Below are 21,720 nucleotides of genomic sequence, written 5' to 3' on the forward strand. Positions count from 1 at the left end.
TTAATTGTATTTTTAAAAGTTAAGTAATTTATATCATTGTATTTTTCACACAATTATGAAATTATTATATATTTTAAAATTAAAAACATCTTGCAGATTCTAAAAGGAGGATGCGATTTTTTGTTTTATATATATTTTTTTTTTAGATTTTTATGTTAATTTTGAATTGTTATATTTGTTTTTTTTTTTAAATAAATGAATCGAATGGTGTAGAATCTTGTAGTTTATTTGCAGTGCTACTTATTAAGTATATCTAAGTTACACCATTCACAAAGTGCATGGGAATAAGAAGCATGTAACACCGAGGCACATTCAGACTCCGTCTTGGGCTGCAGATGCATCTTGTTGTTCTTGTTGGGTAGTTTCCGCTCTCTGCTCTGCTGGGTCAGACTTGAGGTCTTGATCTGGTGCAGATAGAGGTTTTCTGTGTGCCTCAAACATAGGCCTGTAGATATACACACCTCCCACCACTCCAACCAGAGTAGCAAACGCAATCTGATTAAAGGGGATCCGTCTTCCAAACATGATCTTATGTTACGAAGGCACTAACATCCCACTGGAAAAAAAAGCAGAAAGAAAAGGTTATGATGAGATACTTCCACCAACCTGTTCTGGAGTCAATCAGATATTGTGGCGTTTTGAATTTTAAGTATGCATAAATGAGGTACCGTGCACTACTGTATTTACATTATGCATGGACCAAAACTTTGGTGACGACGGCATTCACTTAAATTAATTTTCCTCACTCACCCTGAGGTTTTCAGTCGTTTTTAAGAGTAGTGTGAAAAATCTGCAGGTCAACACATGCACACAAGGACGAGCAAGCGACTACGGCAACTCGCGCAGACCAAACGTGACGTACCGTTTTCGCATTTAAATTATTTTTCCATCTTGTATTTAAAATAAGATATGTCTGAACCCATTTACACGAATAACGAAACACATCTTTATGAATTTAAAATTATTATTTAAAGAAAAAATAGCGTTAAAAGTCTGTTGTTGTGATCTCATTACATATTCATGAGGTCACGCGTGACGTCGACAACCAAACACGGAAATAGGTTTTGTTTCCACATTCGGTTCACAACAGCTCTCAGTAAATGCGCCTCAAAATGATACTTTTGGAGTTAAAATGCTGAAGTTTAAACCCCGTCTGAGGCTCATGTGGAGACATGGAGAAGATTCGAGAGCGCTTTAAACAGAACAAGGCTTCGTGTGAATCAGTGAGACTCAGGAAGAGGAGCTCCATTCTGTACAGCACAGACATCAAAACACCTCAAACACTCAGTGAGACTCTGATCCTGGAGGAATATTCAGATTATTTTGCGTAATGTTATATTAGGTTATCAAAAAAGTAGAGATCTTAAGCAAGTTTGTGTAGATTTTGCTTTGCATTATTAAATTGTATTATATTGTTAATCATGAAATAGAAATGGAATAGACAGTGCTGTTGAGAAACATCATGATTAGGTCCCAAACTATCCCAAAATCAATCAAAATGAGACAATAAATAAAATTGTGAATACTAAAATTTATGCATTTTTTAAGGGCTACTAATTTTTCTTTTCTTTTCTTTTTTTTTTTTGCATTGTGAAATTATTATTATTATTATGACAATTAAGTGGATTTACCCCCAAAATTCTAATTTCAGTCTGCTATAAAAAAAAATTATAATTTATTAATGATAATATTTTTTAACAATGTAATCAAAAGACTGTACATGACCACTATAATTAAATAATTTAGATTATTATTATTTTGCATTATTTTCATGAGAATTCAATTTCCCCCCCTAAATTCTCTTAAAATATATATTTATTTAAATAATACTAATCATATATGTATCGCATTGAATTGCATTTAAAAAGTAGCTAGCAGCGATGATGCAGCGAATTTAATATGCAAATTCGACCAAAGCAAAAATGAACACTTGAATCAGAATGAAAAGTAATACATCCATTATATTACATTATATTATATTTTATTATACATTATATTATATCAGCATCCACCTTTCCTTGATGATTTTGCCATCAGCCATTAAAACACATTCATCACTACTATCTATGCATGCAAAGATTAGAAATGCGTGTTAATTATGTGACTTCCTCAGAAATCTTTGGCATCAGCATCGCAGTTTTCTCGGTCGTATTCCGCCTGCTCAACTGCGTCCTGATCCAGACCAGCTTCGTCCCGGATGAATACTGGCAGTCGCTGGAGATCCCCCACCGGATGGTCTTCAGATATCCTTGTTTATACACTGAGCTGTTTAGTCTGAAATGTAATATGCAAATGAGATCCTTAACATATTTCTCACTTATGGCTATGAGACGTGGGAATGGAAAGAAGGCATCCGGGGATATTCTTATCCTCTCCTGTTCGCTCTGATGTACAAACTCCTGCATCTGATGAACTATGACACGGTTTATTTATTGGTAAGACTTCGGTGCATTAATGAGACAGCGGGTCTGATTGTTCTCTAACATGAATATCTGTTCTTGCAGGTGTTTGTGCCGCGTGTTTTCCAAGCGCTGTTGGCTGCGTATGCCGACGTGAAGCTGTACAACCTCGTCTTGCAATGGGAGAATCCTGATGTTGCCAAATGGACAGTAAGACGACAATCTTAAAGGAATACTTCACCCAAAAATTAAAATCTGCTGAAAAATGTATTGTTTTTGAGAAATGCAGCATTGCATCAGTGTGTCATCAATGGATGCTCTGCAGTGAATGGGTGCCGTCAGAATGAGAGTCCTAACAGCTGATAAAAACATCACAATAATCGTCACAACTTCAGTCCATCAGTTAATGTCTTAAGAAATCAAAAGCTGAAACAAATCAATCAAGACATTTTTAAGTAAAACATGACTCCTGGTTTGACATTAAAACATTTTAATTATGGATTTGTTTCAGCTTTTGATTTCTCAAGACATTAAGTGCCCGACTGAAGTTGTGACGATTATTGTGAGGTATTGTGACTCTCATTCTGACGGCACCCATTCACTTCAGAGCATCCATTGATGAGACACTGACGCAATGCTCCATTTCTCCAAACCTGATGATGGCCTGAGGATGAGCTGATTTTCAAATATGGATGAACTGTTCTTTTTTTATGATATAATGCAGATGCACAAACATTAACTTCACTGCTTTCGTGCTGGTTTGACTCAGTTCTGCTGTGTTTTCTGTCAGTATTTCTGTCAGCTGTGTTCATGGTTCACCTGGTTTTGCTGCAGCCGGACTCTGACCAACACAATGGAAACGGTTCTGACCACCCTGGCACTTTGCTTTTTCCCTTTACCCGGCTCCAAAACACACAACAGGTCATTCATTCCGTGTTAACTCAAATATTACTTTCTCTGAAGGAAGATAAACATGTATAGTTATGAAAGCCAGAATGTTAAATGTCTTGTAATGCATGTTTTTGTGGAGAAGGGTCAAAAGGGCAATTTCCACCTGAGATTCAGAGCCAGATTACAAAGGGTTAAAAATGACTTTAGAAAGATGCCAGCATCATAAAGTTATTTTTCCACAGAGATTAGTAGGTCTGTTAGTAAAAACTGTCCACTCAAGTAAAATTTGTTGAATTATGTGCTAAAGGTGACCAATTGAAAATGGGGAAACGGCACTTTTCATGCATTTTCTCTAAAGTTTGCATGCCTGTAACTCAAGAAGTATTAAAGATATCTTAATGCCCCTTCAGATACTGGTTCTTAACAAACTTTTCTTTTGCCATCTTTATTTTTAAAGCCCTATTTGGTTCGGTTCCAGAGATATAGGAATTTTAATATGGCTCCGGGAGTAAATTGTTAAGCTGTACATTTATTTAGAGTCCTAACTAGACACTAGTGAGTGCACAGATCTGTTACAGACTCTTTTTTTCTGCTCTGTCCTCTTCAGCTGGAAGTATTTGTCTCTGGTGTCGCTGGCCGTCGTTGTCCGTCCCACAGCTCTGATCGTCTGGCTTCCTCTGCTCTTCTATCATTTCTGTGTGGAACAAAACAAGCTGAAGCTCATCACACAGCGATGCTTTCCCATTGCGTAAATATTGCATTTATTTCCCTTGAGGTTTACAGCTTGGATATCGGTGATAATCTCTGTTAATCTCTGTATGTTCACGAATCATTCACGCAGGGCTCTGGCTTTGGCCGTCTCGACACTGATAGACTCTGTCTTCTATGGAAAGGTAGTTTTAATTTTATTCACAAACTTTGGGATTACAGAAATACAAATATAAATGTTGATTGCTTTGAGCAAAATGCGCAAAGCAACAAATTTATTGATTTTTACGAGTGAAATAGAGTTGTCAAGATCGTGCTCTTGTCATATTTCAACCCCAAAATACATAAATCAGAGTTATTTTAGTTTTATATAAAATTTGTATTCATTATAAATATATATAAATATATATATATATATATATATATATATATATATATATATATATATATATATATATATAAATATATATAAAAAAATTATGCACTTTTGTCATTTTTATTATTATTTTTTTTTATTATTAAATTAAAATGTAGATTAAAATATTAAATTAAAATATTTATTTTTTAATTAAAATTCTAATTAAAATGTATCTTATTTTACTTTATTTAATTTGAGCACTTCAACTAAAATGCATCCTAATCTATTTTTTAAAATTTAAAATGTATATATATTTTTTTATTTTGGCTTCACTTTTAATATGGTAATATATAATAAAAAATATATAATATATATATATATATATATGTGTACACACACACACACACACATATATAAATATACATATACATACACACACACATATAAATATACATATACATACACACACACACAAAAACAAACACACACATATAAATATATATATATATATATATAAACTGTACAAGTGTGTTTCTTGCACTGAAATTAATGTTTTTAATTTTAAGAAGCAGTAATGAGTATGTAATATGATTGATTTTGAGAATAATGAGAATGTCAAAGTTAAACATCTGAATGCATTATTATATAAAAAAAACTAATAGGGAGGAGAATTTACTTAATTGTCATGATGCAAAATAATAATTGGTTGATTATGAGGTGAAGTATGACCCGAGTCATGTTCTTGACAGTCTTCATGTCATGCTTTTAGAAGCTTTCAGGCTTAGACTGAATGTGAAGCTGATGTCTCTTCATCTGTGTTTCTGAAGTGGATCCTGGTCCAGTGGAACTTCCTGAAGTTTAACGTGCTTCACAATGTGGCCGAGTTTTATGGATCTCATCCGTGGCACTGGTACTTCACTCAGGGTCTGCCGGTCGTGATCGGCCCACACCTTCCTCTCTTCCTGCACGGATGCTCACTGGCCACCAAGAAGCACAGAATCCTGCTGATTACCATCTTCTGGACTACAGCTGTTTACAGGTGCACATCTGCATTTAACACACCACATACAGACAGAGCGTTATGTTAGAAACTTTTGCATAGATGACCATGTAAGTATCAGCATCTGCACTACATTGCATCTATTTTTGCTCAGTTTAGGCCTGATCTGTTTTTTCATACATATTTATAATGATTTGTGACCCTGGAGCACAAAAGCAGTTTTAAGTTTCTGGGGTATATTTGTAGCAATAAACAAAAATACATTGCATGGTTCAAAATGATCCATTTTTCTTTTATGCCAAGAATCATTAAGATATTAAGTAAAGATCATGTTCCATGAAGATGTTTAGTAAATTTCCCACTATAAATATATGAAAACTTAATTTTTGATTAGTAATATGCATTGCTAAAAACTGCATTTGAACAACTTTAAAGATGATTTTCTCCATATTTAGATTTTTTTTAATGTTTTTGCTCCCTCAGATTCCAGATTTTCAAATAGTTGTATCTCGGCCAAATATTGTCCGATCATAACAAATCATACATCAATAGAAAAATTATTTATTAATGTATACATTTCACATAATTGACTGTCATGACTGGTTCTGTGGTCCAGGGTCACATATTATAATATACAAGCCATAACACCTGATAGATCAAATATGATACTCACAAAAAAAAAAAAAAGTGTTTTTATTACATATAAAAAAAAATTGTCTAAAGTTTGAATAAATTATTCTATTTCATTTTTTTTTTGTTATTTTTATGTTCCTGTAGCTCAATTGGTAGAGCACTGTGCAATCAAGCGCAAGGTTGGGGGTTCGATTCCCCGGGAACACATGATATGTAAAAATTGATAGCCTGAATGCACTGTAAGTCGCGCTTAAGCGTCTGCTAAATGCATACATTTAAATTTAAATTATTTATTATGCATTGCTTTACAGGGTTAATGCACTATGGTATTACAGAAGTACGTCAAAGAGTGCAGTAATTGTTTCATATGTAAAAAAAAAAAACTCAAATCTATTTAGCTCATTAAATGTGTTTATTGCAGTTTGCTGCCGCACAAGGAGTTCCGGTTTGTTTATCCGGTGCTGCCGTTCTGTATGATATTCAGCGGTGAGTGCATGAACATCTAGTCGTCTGTGTAGATATGAAAGCGTTCTGAAGGTCTTTATGTGCTCTTCTGACAGGTATGTCTCTAGCGAAGCTGCAAGCGTGGAGGAAACCTGTTGCTACCTCCCTGCTGCTCCTCAATCTGATTCCTGCGTTATACACGGGTTTGATTCACCAGCGTGGATCTCTGGACGTCATGCATGACCTGCAGCACCTGTGTGACCCCAGCGGCTCTCAGAGCTCACCTGAGCTGCTGTTCCTCATGCCGTGTCACTCCACACCGCTCTACAGGTCACCTTCTGCATCTACAACCATTACAGTCTTCTTATAAATACCATTGTGCATTAACTCTGTAAAGCACAACTTATAAAATTACAGTCAGAAAAAATATATAATGCTTTGTTTGTCTACTATAATGTAATTTATCCAAAGTTTAAATGCATTTTAATATTTGCAGATTCTTTGTTGCATCATACATTGGTTGTTTGTCATGTGCTTCAATGCATGATACCTTTTAAAGGCATGAGAGTGAATAGATTAGAATTTTAATGCATTATAACTGTATGCATTAAATGCAAATGCATGCATTACAAATGCATTAAATATGAAGGCTTCAGTTAAAGTAGCTATGTAGCTTCAAAACATAGAATGCAATGCAATGCAATGCAATTATTGAGAGATGAATAAACAAGTTTCTGATCAAGTGGAGTTGAGCTGCTTCAGTCCAGTAAGTGTTCATCTGGAAATATTACTGCAGTTATTATTGCATTTACTTGATAAAAATCAATAAAGATTTGACAGGTGGAGCAGCAGCTGCATTTACACAAGTGTGAACTATCATTAAGACGAGAGAAAGCATGGAGTAGATTGTGTGTTATAGATTTAAAAGCAGTTTTGATCATGTTAGAGGTCTTAGAAATGTGCAATAAAAGGCTTGCTCTATTCATGTTTTGCAGTCACCTGCACTGTCCCCTAAAACTGCGGTTCCTGGAGTGTCCACCAGATCTCACGGGAAATAAGGAGTATGTGGATGAAGCAGACGTGTTCTTCCGAAACCCTCTTCACTGGCTCCAAACATCCTTCCCATCTCAATCCACGTTACCTTCACATATAGTGCTGTTCGACTGCCTGGAGAAGGTAGAGGAGCCGAAACAATCAAGTGCAGTGTTTACAATCACTGATGGAACTTGCCTTGAAAAAATCTTTCTTTCTCTTCCAGGAGATTTCGTCGTTCCTGGAGGAAAACCGATTCGCCAAACAAGCTGAAATATTCCACACACACTTTCCCGAAGGTCGAGTGGGAGGAAACATATTAATATACACCAGAGGATCCGCACTGAAGACTAATTCAAGTTTATTTTTGGATGTCAAGCGTACATAAAGAGTGTATTTTGGTTTTATATACTATTTTTGCATATTTCACACTCCAGAGTTGAATCTGATCTATTTTGGCTTAAAGCATGAGAACAGTCATCAATGAAGCAGTGAAAGACTTTTATTCTAAAGTTTAAGTGCATTTATGTTCAATTACAAGAACAAAGAGAAGAAAAATAGGGGAAAACATTGCATTAACGAAGTGCTAAATCATAAATAATATATTTTACTGATTTGCATGTTCAAATAAAACTGGTGACACATGACAGAAACCAGATTACTTCAAAGTGAACTTTATAATTAAGAGCAGTTTTCATTATGCTTCCAACTCTACTGAACTTTTGAGATGAAAATGGGTTCAATATCATGCATTTAATTGGTTAGTTGGTCCTAAGCAAAATTAAACACACTTTTTAATTTTTTGTTCAAAAAATATTAATAGTTCATTAAAACGCAACAAAACAAATTGCCTTTTTGGTTGGTAATCCAAAATAATTTGCATATTCGTTAAAATAATTTCCAATACTTTTCAGGGAACGGCAACATAAATGTGCCTCAAAAATGCCTGTAATTAATTCTAAGCTGCTTAAAAGTCCAGATAGAGAGACACGTGTGCAAAAAAATAAACTGAAACACAGAAAAGGTGAACCCAAAGCTCTCTTGAACCTTCCCCAAGACAAAAACAACACAACAGGAGCATTATTGAGAAGAACTCAAATGTTTCTTCTAATATTTGGGATCGAAGGGCATGGGACCCAGCTCTATTTTGACATCTGGGAACTGTCTGTTAGGGTCACGTCCCGTTTGACTCCATTTTTTGGTTCTTTGAGGACGAGGATGCTGCTGACAGTGACGCCACGCCTTGACCTTCGACCTCGACCTTTCGAAGGGTCGACTGCAAATTTACAAAACAGGAGTGTTTAAGGTTTGCCTTGTGCATGCACATTCACCATGCTTTCTGACAAGCTTTTGCATTTTAATACAAGTCTAGGTCTATATATAAATCTTTATGAATGGTTTGTGCTTTAATAGTTTTGAACAGAGTTGTAAAGAAGTTATATCAAAAATACAATAAATGTTGCTCTTATATTAGTCGTGCATGGTGACTAAAAGACTAAAAGCTACAACCATTTAAAATCATTTTCAGTCATTATAATAAAAGTAGAATAAGAGCCAATATAAATATTAGATGAAAAGCTGAACTTAAGAAGCTTAAAAAGTTTGAGATTTTGCCACGGCAACTAAATGAAATAAACTTAAGGGCAGTTTAAGTTGAAGAAATACATTTACTAAAAATAAAATAAAATCGAAATATGTCAAATAAAAATGTATTTGATTACATTTAATTTTAGTTAAAAATAATAATAAAAATATGGAAAAAAAAACAAATAAAGAAAGCGCATAAAATTACTTAAAATTAAAACGAAAACAGAAAATATATACATATATAAAAAAAAATGCTGATTCATAATATTAATAAATACTGTAATAACAATAAACATATACAGTTTGATGCACAGACTGGTTGTATATATATATATATATATGTGTGTGTGTGTGTGTGTGTGTGTATATATATATATATATATATATATATATATACACACACACACACACACACACACACACACACACACACACACTGTGTATAAAACCCTCAACATTGGGTCTCATTCATGAAACATTCGTAAATATACGAGTAAATATCTGAGTGATTTGTGCGTAAAGAGAACTTCCCGAAAACTCTTCTCCTGATTCACAAAAACTTCGTAAACGTGAGATGTGATAGTGAAATGTGTGTGTGTTAATGAATTCCAATCAGTCGTAAATGGGACGCGCGTGCTCGCTCACTCTCAATTACCATAAATTCCGCCTATTAAATCCGACTGACAACTATATATGAGCATCATATTATGACACCAATGAAGGATTTCAACATGTCTTCTCAAAAGCGACTGAAAAAGAAACATTTTTCAGCTGCAGAAATTGAAGTTTTATTATCAGAAGTTCATTAAAAACGCCACATTTTATTTCAAGCGTACTAGTGGCGTATCAGGTCCTAAAAAAGGAAGTTTGGCAGCATATTACAGATCCTATTACTGGCTCTCATAATAAAAGTTAAAAGAAAAACCGTATGTAATTAATATATATAATATTATTTTCAAAATGCTGTGTAAATATGTACCCGATTAAGGTGAATTAAAATGCAGCCGTATTAATGAGCAAAACGTTCAGACGTTAAACGCACTATTTACGCGTGGCTGCGAGCAGGTGTAGATTTATTTCGTACCAACTAACATTTGGAAAATACGAACGTTTTAATGAATCCGAAAATTTACGCCAAAACCACTTTACACGCGATTTACACAAAAATTCGTTCTGCTCGTGTTTCATGAATGAGACCCATTGTGTGTAAATCAATGCGTCGTGTGAGAAGGGTCTGGCTGCAGACCATGGGCGAGTGGAGCTCCACTCTCAAACCGGAAATACGTCACCTCCACTTGAAAACATCAAGATGGCGTCGCCGGGAGTACTTCAAACTTAAACTCAGGTAATTTTATCTCTGCATCGCTAAAATGGTGAACTGACGCTGTTGTAACGCGCAGTGTAAGAAAAACGCACAGGGCTTACGTGAAATTAGTAACATAAGAATACTAAACACTATGTATTTATAGATTTATATCGCGAGCAATGTTGATGTCTGGCCACTGATCATATATCACCACATATAGTAATTTATAGATCAATGTTTCTGTCCAATGTGTTTTTTTATTAAGTTATCAAGTTCAATTACAAACCTTTACCCCACATTTCAACAACTGAACACATATTATTAGTGTCGATACAGCCAAATAGAAAGAAAAAAGATGGAAAAAATAACAAATAACAATAATCACACCATAAGATAAAACAGAATAAATAACGGAAAGAAAAAGAAAGATGTCTTAGGGTCTTATTCTAACAACAAAAACAAGTTCAAAGCATACAAGAGTTTCTGGGCGTTCCTGTCAATCCTGTAATGAAGAGACTTTGCAAATATCTTTAGTTCATTCTTCTATCCGCTGAAGTGAGGTTTAACCTTTAAAAACGTACTTATCTTACTTATCTACTTATCTATGAATCTAGTATTTGCACAAAGCAATTAAGTTATTTATCAAAAAGTCTAGGATCTTTTCCTTCAACAATACTCCAACCTTAACTGAGATCACAGTCAAAGGGTGTATTGATATCTGTTTGAAATGAAGCCAGTTTTGAAATTCCAGCCAAAAAGTCTGTACAGATTCACATTTCAAAAACATATGATCAACAGTTTCATTATCTTTCTCACAGAACCCGCATGAATTGTTCTCCCAATTAAATCTTTCTTGTAGGAAGTGATTAGATGGATAAATGTCCTTTAGAATTTTAAATGTTACTTCTTTGGCTTTAGGAAGAACTGGATAAGTAAAATAAAGCTTCCTTATTTTCTTTGCCTCTTCTTCAATAAATTCTTGAAGAACATACTTTCTTTTCAGTTGACTGGGGAAGTACAGTTTGGATAATACATTTCTGATAAACTTATTTGTTAATTTTTTGCTCTTTACATTTTTACCTTCAGTACATGATGGATAGCATAGGTGTAACTTAGTTTTTGGTGGCTTGTGGTAAAATAACGTAGTGGATAATGAAAGGACACGATCGTTTTGTATGTGTATTCCTTTAGCATTTGTTGTATAATTTTAAAAAGGTCATATGAGGTGGTTGTTTTCATATTTAATTTTTCATTCACCTCCAGGGATAGGATTGGCATGGAAGATGCAGCACTCTTTACATTTTAAATGTATGTTGCCACCTTAGAAGTCAAGGTCTTTTTACATGTGACATTAACATATTTATTTTTTCTATTTTGTTGTTCTGTTATTCTATTGTTTTACTTTTTTTGCTTCAGATCAAATGTATATCAAGTGTTATCCATCCTCATAACACCTCCACAAATAGAGAGTGGAACTTCTGAGCACCATCACCTTGTCTGCTTTGGGGCTGTCATAGTTGAATGATGCAGTACTATTCTGTGTTGAATTTACCTAACGTCAGCACACAGACATAGTATTGTTCCAGTTTTGCTGTGCTCATGTCTTCTTTGTGTCCCCAGCCCAGCAATCAGATGCATCAGAACAACAAAGCACAACTGTGGTGGACCAGGCACCTTCAGCAACAAGTAAATTGCTTTAACATTAATGATAATTAAATGTCAATATTGTAATTAAACTTGACCCATCTGACGTAATTGTTCATGCCAGAGATTTAACAACACTGTCAGTCAGGAGCATATTTAACAGGAGGCACACTTCAGCTGGCTTGATGGTGACTTCAGTAAGTGTGGTTGACCCTCTTGTTTTGTGGCTATAATAATTAGACTAAGTAATCTCACTCTCTTCCATTTCCTTAACATTACCCTTTTTTTTGTTGATACTGAACCGGTGCAGTGAAGAAATTTAAAGAGACACTATCTAAAGTACAGAAAGCCGTACATAATCTCTAGGTGCAGTCACCTACAGCGCAGCCAGCTTCACAAAGACTGTGGGGCTGGTCACCAGGAAAATGGGCAACAGGGAGTGCTTTTGGGGTTTTACTCCTCAGATGACCACCCTGGCTACTGTAACTGGGATTGCTTCACAGACAATGGAGGTCTTGAAGAGTAAAGTGTGCGTGCATGTGAACACATTGTGTTATTACAGTAACAATTATGGTCACTTGCAGTTCATGTGTTTTCAATGTAGTGTAAGATGTGTTAATTATTATTATTACTCAAAAACCATTAAAACTTCTAAATTGTGGAAGTTATTCTTCATTATTTTACTGTGGTTATTTTGTATATGTTGTTATTTTGATTAAAATACAAAATTCAACACACATAATTCTGGTTGAGGTATTATTTAAATAATTTATTTAATATTTCATTTATTTGTCACTGCTAAATATTAAAAACATAAGGTTAACTTTCTAAAATGTATGGAATGTTACATTGGCAGTTGTACACTGGTAAAACAAACATGAACAAATTGATGTCTGTAGTGCAAATTGCTGGGGGGGGGGGGGGGTAAAAAAAATGCTGTCTTGTCATAAACCGTAAAAGATTAGTATATATATATATTTTTTTTTTCTACTAGGTAAAAGTAACAAAGATAAAAGTACAGAACATATTAACATTACGTACAAAGAGGTGACATAACTGGCAAAGCACCCTTTATACGTGTATATAACAAGTAATACAAAACGAAAGTTTGGTGGTAGTGACATATTTTCCCTCTTAAATGGAGCTCCACTCGCCCCCATGGGGGCGACGTAATTCTACGTAAAGTGTTACCCGGACCAACATGGCGGCCGCGTCATTAGTGGAGGCGACGTAATTCTACGGAAAGTGTGGCCCGGTCCAACATGGCGGCGGCGTCCCTAGTGGAGGTGACGTATTTCCGCTCTTGAGTGGAGCTCCACTCGCCCATATGTCTGCAGCCAGACCCTCTTGGGTCGTGTCGCTGAACAGGACACGTGCAAACCGGGTATTCCGGTAGTGGGCGGAGCTAATGCGCAAACGGCAATATTATTGGCTGGCGCTCACCAATTAGCGTCCTTGTTTTGAATTCAGCCAATCAACTGGAGCGAACGCACACAACCTGATTAATAATCATTAATTCAGCAGCTCATTAATCCTTAGTGCATTTTATATTGTCCTTATTAGCAGAATGCATATAATTATTATCTTATCAGTATTTTTTTTTTTTACAAAAACACTGAATGACCAAAAAATCCATCATATATATATATAGTATAGTATATATAGTATAGTATATATAGTAAGTATATATAACACTCTGTGTATTAACCTGCTCCCAAATAAACAATAAAACTAGTAAGAACATTTACTTTTAGTCAAACTATAGTGAATGCACTGTAGAAATGTTATAAACACATCACTGCACAATTTAACAATGTCTTTAATAAAATTAATTAAGCATGCAACGTTAAACAGGGGCGGGGCTTAACGACTTGTCAATCCCTGACAGATAAAATCAAGTCACGTTAAATAAAGGAAGTAAAACTGGCTCATGTTGAGTCTTCGAATAAGTTTATTCCACACCACAAAACAGCTTACCTCGGCACAAAATATTTTAAATACGCATCTCCAAAAATGTGGCGGTATATGTAATCATCCAAATCGTCGAACACGTCGTCGCTGAGGCGGTGATATTCATCCATTTCCTCGAGGTAATCCTCAACGTTGCTGACGAAGTCCGAAAACAGCATCTGGTCGTGAATGAAGACGCCGTTAAGGAAGAAATTAGCGATGAAGCTCTCCAGCTCCCTCCAGTGGTGGAAATGCACCACTTTATTCTGCAAATAGCTGCGTAGGAGCTCGTTAAACTCATCTGCTCGGATGGGATCCATGGCTTTGTTAAATAGAGTCATGGACTCTTGATAGGCGCAGTCGAACACTCCCGAACAGCTTTTGAGTGGCGTTTTCTGTCCCATGATGCCGTGCGGTCTCTGAGCGCTGGGTTTGCGTGTGTTGTGATCGGCGTGAAACGAGTCGAAGGTTGATTTGCGATGATGTAAAGGTTTCTGTGGCTGCCAGTCTTCGGTGCGCATGTTTCCTTGCTCCTGCTGGAACGAGTGATGCTCGGGTTTGTCGCGGTGAAAGATATTCGAGTCTTTGAAATGCCTGAAAGTTGTTTTAAAAGAGTCGGAAAACTTCCGGAGGTTTTCCTTCACCGCTTCTTTGGCTTTCTTGATCTGCTCCTTGTGATGGTGCACAAACTCCTTAGTGGAGTTCTTCACAGCGTGGAAGGTTTCCTTCACTTTTCCCAACATCCCGTCCTTGGGAATCTTGGTCTTCACATCCCGGTCTCCCTTCGCTCTCTCGTCCTTCGACTCCACGTACAGTCTCTCCCAAAGATCGGAGCGCTGCTGCTCGAACTTCAGCTTGTTCTCGAGCTCCTGGAGTCGCGCCTGTAGTTCTTCCGTCTTGTCTTCGACGTCCTCCTCTTTCCGCATTTCCTCCAGTTCCTCCTTGAGCTTGTCGGTCACCTTACGCTCTTCTTCGAGCTCCTTCCGCAGCTCCTGGGCTTCGGCCATCAGCGCTTCTCTTTGGTTCATGAAGCTGAGCACTTTCTGTTTCTCCTCCTGTCGCTGGTTCTTGGACACTATGGAGTCGGCCCGGGACCCTCGTTCCTCTAATTCTCGTATCTGTCCCCGCAGGGACCGCAGCTCGTCCTTCAGGGCCGACAGAGACGCCTCTCCTCGCTCCAGAGTGACTTTAAGACGCTGGTTCTCTGTAGTCAGGTCGTTCTGCCCAGACTCTATTTGGCTTTTGGTTTGCGTCAGTTGCACGTATAAATCTCGTCTTTGGACCTGTGTTTTCAAACAGAAAGTCAAACTTTGACGCGGCCAGTTCACATGCAATTTATACACTATCCACCTTTTTTTTAAATGCAGAAGTAAGTTCGGAGATGCAAACAGGTAAGCGGGAAAAAAATGTGTGAAAATTGCATGGATCGGGAGCATGCTCTACACGTAAGTTGAAGCTCATTTGTTGTTGCTTTAAAATGTATTTTTATTACCTTATATGTAACCCTAAAGCACAAAACCAGTCATAATAAATAAGCTTTCCATTGATGTATATAGGATAATATTTGGCCGAGATGCAACTATTTAAAAAAAATTGGAATCTGAGGGTGCAACAAAATCTAAATATTGTGAAAATCTATTTTAAAGTTGTGCAAATGAATTCTTAGCAATGCATATTACTAATCAAACATTAAGTTTTGATGTACAGCAAATTGTCCAAGCAACACATTTTCATGATTAAAATTAATTGTAAAAAAAATTATTAAAATAAATTCTATAAATATAAAAATGTAATAAAACTGAACCGAACTAGAACTAAAACGAAAACAGAATGTGCACCAATAATAAAAAAAAAAACTACATGCTTTTAACTAGAACCAGTAAAACTTGTTCAAATGTGTTGCAGCAATAATTTGTTTTTAATTTCCTCCTCAATATTAGAGATTTTGGGAGGAAGCAATAATGCAGTCAGGTTACCTGTAACTCTTCCTGTTTGACTCTGAGATGCTGGTTTTCTTTAGTTATCTTATCCATGGTGTTCATGAGGGACATGACCATGCCTTGCTTTTCCTCAAGGTCTTCTTTGAGATTCTCAACCACTTCCTAAAACGCATGGAGACTGACGTGAGAGGGACACCCATGAAGAGCGACTGAGCTGGCAGTCAGTGAGATTTTATGCTTGTGAAAGAAGTCACCAAGGCTGCATTTATTTGATCAAAAATACAGTACAAATTGTGAAATATTATTACAATATAAAATCACTATTTTCTATTTGAATATATTGTAAACTATAATTTATTCCTGTGATCAAAGTTGTATTTTCAGCATCATTCCTCCAGTCTTCAGTGTCACATGATCTTCATAAATCATGAAAAAATGATGATTTACTGCTCAAGAAACATTTCTGATTGTTATTAAAAAAATTAAACAGCAATTAAAAACAAACAAACAAGAGAAACCAAATAGCATAGAGACCTATTTGTAGAAAACTGGATTCAAACTCTAGTTGAATGCTAATTTAATTCCTGTTTGTATCCAATTAAGCAAGCAAGCATTTCTCTCCGCAGTAAAGCTCAGTGAGCAGTTTGTGACAGACTGACCTTACTTACAACGTCCAGCTCTCTCTTACACTGCGTTTCCAGCTCATTCATGCGACTCTGTTCCACGATCTTCTGCCTCTCCTGAATCTGGACTGTGCCTGGAACCCACACACACACACACACACTTATTTTCTTCACACACCTTTATTTTAGGAATAAAACTTTATTTACTTGCACAGTAAGGATACTTATCCTAACTTTAGTTTCATTTTTAATAAATAATTTAACCCTCATAATGCATTCAAAACCTGTATAATATTTTCGCTGATTTATAAAATCATCATAACTTAATATATGGTTCATCAACATGCATAAATAAAATGTTTATCTACAAAATTCAGCACCAGAGCTGAGTGAGATCAGGGGAAAAGGCAACGTTTTTTGACACTTAATCTAATTTCACAAAAAATTTAACAAAAATTATTTTTGATTCCTAAGGGTACTCCATATGTATAAAAATAAAACCCAAACAAATAATTAAATGGTTATGTCTTTTTTAAATAATTGCAAAAAAACTGGAAAATGAATAAGTGAATATGTATTTTTAGGCTCTTTTAACACTTAGTATGCATCTCTTGTAACTGTCATTTTTCATTATTGACACACTGTTTTCCTAATGAATGTTGTTCAGTTGCTTTATCGCAATGTATTTTGTTTAAAGCACTATATAAATAAAGGTGACTTGACTTGACTTGTAGTTTAAAACAGACCTGAATGCATTATGAGGGTTGATAAGACAGACGTGATGTTCCTGCTCACCGTAGAAGTGTCCGAGGCCCATGCTGATGGCGATGAGCAGCGCTAGCAGGATGCATTTGTTCAGGGTGCTGCTGATGGGAGCAGCGCGGCCGTCCAGATGAGCTCCTATCTCCTCAAACACCTGATGTAGAAACACACCAGCAGGACTTCAGAACATGCTCCTTTAATGTTAATGAGGGTTTCATATCTTGGTTGCATCAGAAATAATAGGTTCACTGTAAAAAAATCTGTAGTGTTTTGTATCCCATATGTAAATCATTTTTCAGCAAAAGTGTGTTTATTTTTTTACCTTTTGCAATTATATTTATTAGTATTATCATTATATCTTTGAATACAAAAGTTATTTATTTACACTAAAAATATGTTTAAAATCATGTCAATAAATAACCAATGCGTAAACAAGGATATTAAAGTTAACTTAACCTAAAATCATAAATAGGATTTTTGTCATTTGAAAATAAAATAATAATAAAAATAATAATAATAAAAAATAAAATAAAATAAAGGTAGTTAGGGAATATTTCTAATATAAATAATATTTTTTATTAAGTTTCACTTGATGCATTAAAATAACTAAAGCTCTCTCTCTCTCCCTCTCTCTCTCTATATATATACACCATTTTTTAACAACAAAAATTAAATATAGAACCAAATAAAATTACTAAAACATAATTAAACCTTAACAAAAAAGATTCACCTAAACTAAACTAAAAACTACAATTACAATGAAAAAAGAAAATCTTATATACCTAGATTTTAAGTGACTGAGTTTCTTTTCCAGTGAAAGCATGTTTAAGAAATTATATCTGTCACGTCGTAACATTATAGTTGTATAATTTCCAGCTATTGTTGCAAATTCAGACAACTAAAGCATTTGTTAGATATAAAAAGAAAACACTTTTTTTGTATTGTGCTCATATCTTGTGTTGAGTAAACGCTGGAGTGATGAGTTGTTTCGAGACGCAGGACCTGCTCCTGTGAGTCTCCAGGCTCTGATCCGGCGGAGCTCCTCCTCACTCTGCGCCTCCTCAACACGGGACTGACCTTCCCCTCACCCTCACCCTCACCCTCCTCATCCTCAACCTCACTGCTGCTGTTACCGCCGTCTCGCTGCACAGCTGAATAAAAACACACAACCCAGAGGAACTGATGCACACACACTCACACATATATGGTGATGACATCACATTGTGAGACAAAACTGTGAGGAAAAAGTGAAAGTCACAATTTAACATCTCAATAGAATTCTCAGAATTGCACATTTACATCCATATAAAATTGCACTAAGCTTTATTGTGATTTCTGTTTTTTATTTCAACTGATCACATTATACTCCTAGATTTGCACACTATCCTTCTCAGCAACAAACCAAACTCGGCCATCAACATTCAAAATTCAATCGCACCTGTGATAAGCAAGATCTCCTTTGCAAGAGGCTCCTCCCACGAATCAGACTCCGCCTCCTGAGAGTCCACCAGCGTGATGATGTCAGAGTTCTGAATGGAGGAGCTGAGGATCACATGTTCTTCTCCAGCCGCCTGCAAGAACACATCAATACCACTTCTTTAACTCTTCGCTGCAGAATAATAACACATGCCAGGTGGTCATTCTCAGGTTTAATCGCACCTCTCGGGCCGGCTCCGCCTCCTCTCTCAGTGTGACGTCTAATGAAGACTCTCCCAAACTCTCCTCACCTCGCTCGGCTGAAAAGAAACAAGCTCAAGATTTACACATTCATCCTTTTGTGTTTGTGTCCTGACACACTCTGTTATCACTAAATTGATGCCACAAACCCTGACCTCTAAAACAACAGAAATAGATTTTTCTCTGTACTCGTTTTGAACGACATCCTCACCATCAGGTACATCTGGAGCAGAGATAACCGATCCATCCTCTCGGGCGTTATCCGGCCCCAGCATCTCAACATCTGAACCCTGTAACACACACACACACACACACAGTCACTATGGCTTATCTTTAGAAGCGTTAAGCTTTCGAAAGTATGTTCTGCATTATTGGTTTTTGAGCGTGGATGAAAAAAGTAGCAGTGATATTAAAGTCAAAAATGTCATTTTTGTCTTTATCTTTAATGTTTATATTTAGTATGTGTGTAGATAGATAGATAGATAGATAGATAGATAGATAGATAGATAGATAGATAGATAGATAGATAGATAGATAGATTTAAAATTACATGTATAATTTATAATATTTTTATAATTTAAATATATTATATATAGTTTATATATATAAACTATCTATCCATCTATCATCCATCTATCCATTCATTCATCCATCCATCCATCCATCCATCCATCCATCCATCTATCTATCTATCTATCTATCTATCTATCTATCTATCTATCTATCTATCTATCATCCATCCATCCATCTATCTATCTATCATCCATCCATCTATCTATCCATCTATCTATCTATCTATCTATCATCCATCCATCTATTCATCCATCAATCTATCATCAATTCATCTATCCATCCATCCATCCATCCTTCTATCTATCTATTATCCATCCATTCATCCATCCATCCATTAATCTATCCATCAATTCATCTCTCCATCTATTCATCCATCCATACATCCATCTATCTGTAATCCATCCATCCATCCATCAATCTATCCAAAATATTTTTTTATTTATTTCTATCTTTAGAACTAGACCTAAACGTGCTCTTCACCCAGCAGAGGACTGTAAAAGAATAACTCAATAACTCACGTTTAAATTTAGTAACATTCCAAGCAATAAAATAAAATGATTGACCTCATTACTGATGACTGTCCATCCGCAGGACGACTCCGTGTCACTGGAGCTGTCGGACATCTGTCAAGCAGCTACTGGACACTAATTACCACACAGAGGGAAACAAAAACACACATTTGACCATCAAAACTGCACTATTTCACGTCTCATCAGTGTTGTTGTGGGATGGAGATGTCAGGTTGACCCTGTCACTGGTAAATGATAATTCAGCATTTGCAGAAGCTGTGTGAATAGAGGTCTTAATAAACAAGAAGAATTACAGGCCCAAATAAATAAACTTCTCATTACACAACTGACAGTTATGCTGAAATCTGATGCATTCTGGTGCATCTTCATGGAAAACCATAAAGTATTGCATTTCCAAGATGCAAGAGTTCAATAAATGTCTGTAACAACATGCAGTAAATAATGTCAGAACTTTCATTATGCGGTGAACTGTTTCTTTTAAAACCACAGATCTGAGTCAGAACTATCATCTATTTGTTTCACTGGTTTGTTTTTCAGGAAGAGCATGTAAAAATAACACACTCTGGTTTATTTAACTAGAACAGAGCCATTGCACACATATTTCATCATCCAAATAAAATCACTTAACACTAAATGAGTGCAAAGGCATCTGATGCATGATATTTAAGTGCTTTAGTGTCATAGATCAGGGGTTTTCAAACTGACCACAAAGGAGTGCTAGAATGTGCAATATATAGTTATATATATATATATACATATACACACACACACATTACTATACAGTTTAAACAATCCAAAAACAAGATAACTACGAAAACTATTAACGATTGCGATTGCAGTATACATAATATTTCACCTTATTCTGGCTCATAAAATCGAGTCAAGAGACTCCAATAATCTAAAATTAGATTTATACGGTCATAAACTCAATTTAGTGCGTAGACTTAGCCTTTGAGAGATGAGCAGGCAAAATAACTAACACTGACTATAACAAACACACGGCAGAATGTCTTTTTAATCCGTCATCCTGACTTTAAAGTGCATTGAGCGCATTAGATGTTGTCCTCACCTGTTTTAGAGGTAAACTGCAGCGGGAGAAAATAAGAAGGCAAACGTCCTCAGTGCAACTCTAACATTAAACGTTACGCCTCTCTGAGGCAAAACATTAACGTCACACTATACAAACAACAACACGGCGGCGCTGCCGAGAGGGTGGAGCATGGGAGTTGTAGTTTTTTAAGTAATCATGTTTTAACATTCTTGAACTCTAAAAACTACGTCTCCCATGAATACAGCAAAGGCGAACTTCTCATAAATTATTCAAAACATTTTACGTGTCTCTGTTTGCGTGGTTGCTGATCGGTTTAATATATTTAAACAGCAATCCCAAGGTTTATGTTTAATTTCCTAATAAATCTAGTTGATCGTAGTAGCTTTTACGCTGTTTTGTTTATGCCCAGGCGCTGTTGACGTAACCGTTCGTTGCCATAGAGACGTCCTCACAACACAAACGTTTGCACTCTCGCTGTAAAATTGGTAAGTTGTATTTCTTATATAACTATTTTTGATTTATAAATAAATCCAAATTTGCTAAAAATAAATTATTAATGATCAACATTTTATTAAAATAAGTGCATTCAAAAATCAATTAAAATAAATAGGC

The 21,720-nt window shown here is 35.7% G+C and overlaps 3 protein-coding genes across 5 annotated transcripts; 1 reads left to right on the forward strand and 2 right to left on the reverse strand.

The window, feature by feature from the left end:
• Window positions 1-145: 145 nt before the first annotated feature.
• Window positions 146-556, reverse strand: pigbos1 (PIGB opposite strand 1). Its single transcript, XM_026286991.1, has one exon. The coding sequence runs from the start codon at window positions 523-525 to the stop codon at window positions 313-315; it is 213 nt and encodes a 70-aa protein (XP_026142776.1). The 5' UTR covers window positions 526-556; the 3' UTR covers window positions 146-312.
• Window positions 557-1,011: 455 nt separating this feature from the next.
• Window positions 1,012-8,118, forward strand: pigb (phosphatidylinositol glycan anchor biosynthesis, class B). The gene is made up of 12 exons (XM_026286990.1): window positions 1,012-1,287; window positions 2,114-2,243; window positions 2,318-2,435; window positions 2,505-2,609; window positions 3,190-3,320; window positions 3,898-4,038; window positions 4,132-4,183; window positions 5,184-5,395; window positions 6,411-6,475; window positions 6,550-6,763; window positions 7,429-7,609; window positions 7,692-8,118. Exons 1-12 carry the CDS (start codon window positions 1,173-1,175, stop codon window positions 7,851-7,853), a joined length of 1,626 nt encoding a protein of 541 aa, XP_026142775.1. The 5' UTR covers window positions 1,012-1,172; the 3' UTR covers window positions 7,854-8,118.
• Window positions 7,950-21,274, reverse strand: LOC113118087 (cell cycle progression protein 1). Of its 3 annotated transcripts, none has more exons than XM_026286988.1 (11): window positions 21,127-21,274; window positions 20,091-20,171; window positions 19,166-19,244; window positions 18,937-19,013; window positions 18,716-18,848; window positions 18,280-18,428; window positions 17,311-17,431; window positions 16,561-16,649; window positions 15,929-16,054; window positions 13,980-15,235; window positions 7,950-8,741 (listed from the first exon to the last, which is right to left on the reverse strand). In XM_026286988.1, exons 2-11 carry the CDS (start codon window positions 20,148-20,150, stop codon window positions 8,573-8,575), a joined length of 2,259 nt encoding a protein of 752 aa, XP_026142773.1. In that variant the 5' UTR covers window positions 20,151-20,171; window positions 21,127-21,274; the 3' UTR covers window positions 7,950-8,572. The 3 variants fall into 3 exon arrangements, with proteins under 3 accessions (XP_026142773.1, XP_026142772.1, XP_026142774.1); XM_026286987.1 differs by having other exon boundaries at window positions 16,552-16,649; XM_026286989.1 differs by lacking the exon at window positions 15,929-16,054 and having other exon boundaries at window positions 16,552-16,649.
• Window positions 21,275-21,720: the final 446 nt, after the last annotated feature.

This window comes from Carassius auratus, chromosome 18, assembly GCF_003368295.1.
Source record: "Carassius auratus strain Wakin chromosome 18, ASM336829v1, whole genome shotgun sequence".
Classification (NCBI taxonomy): domain Eukaryota; kingdom Metazoa; phylum Chordata; class Actinopteri; order Cypriniformes; family Cyprinidae; genus Carassius; species Carassius auratus.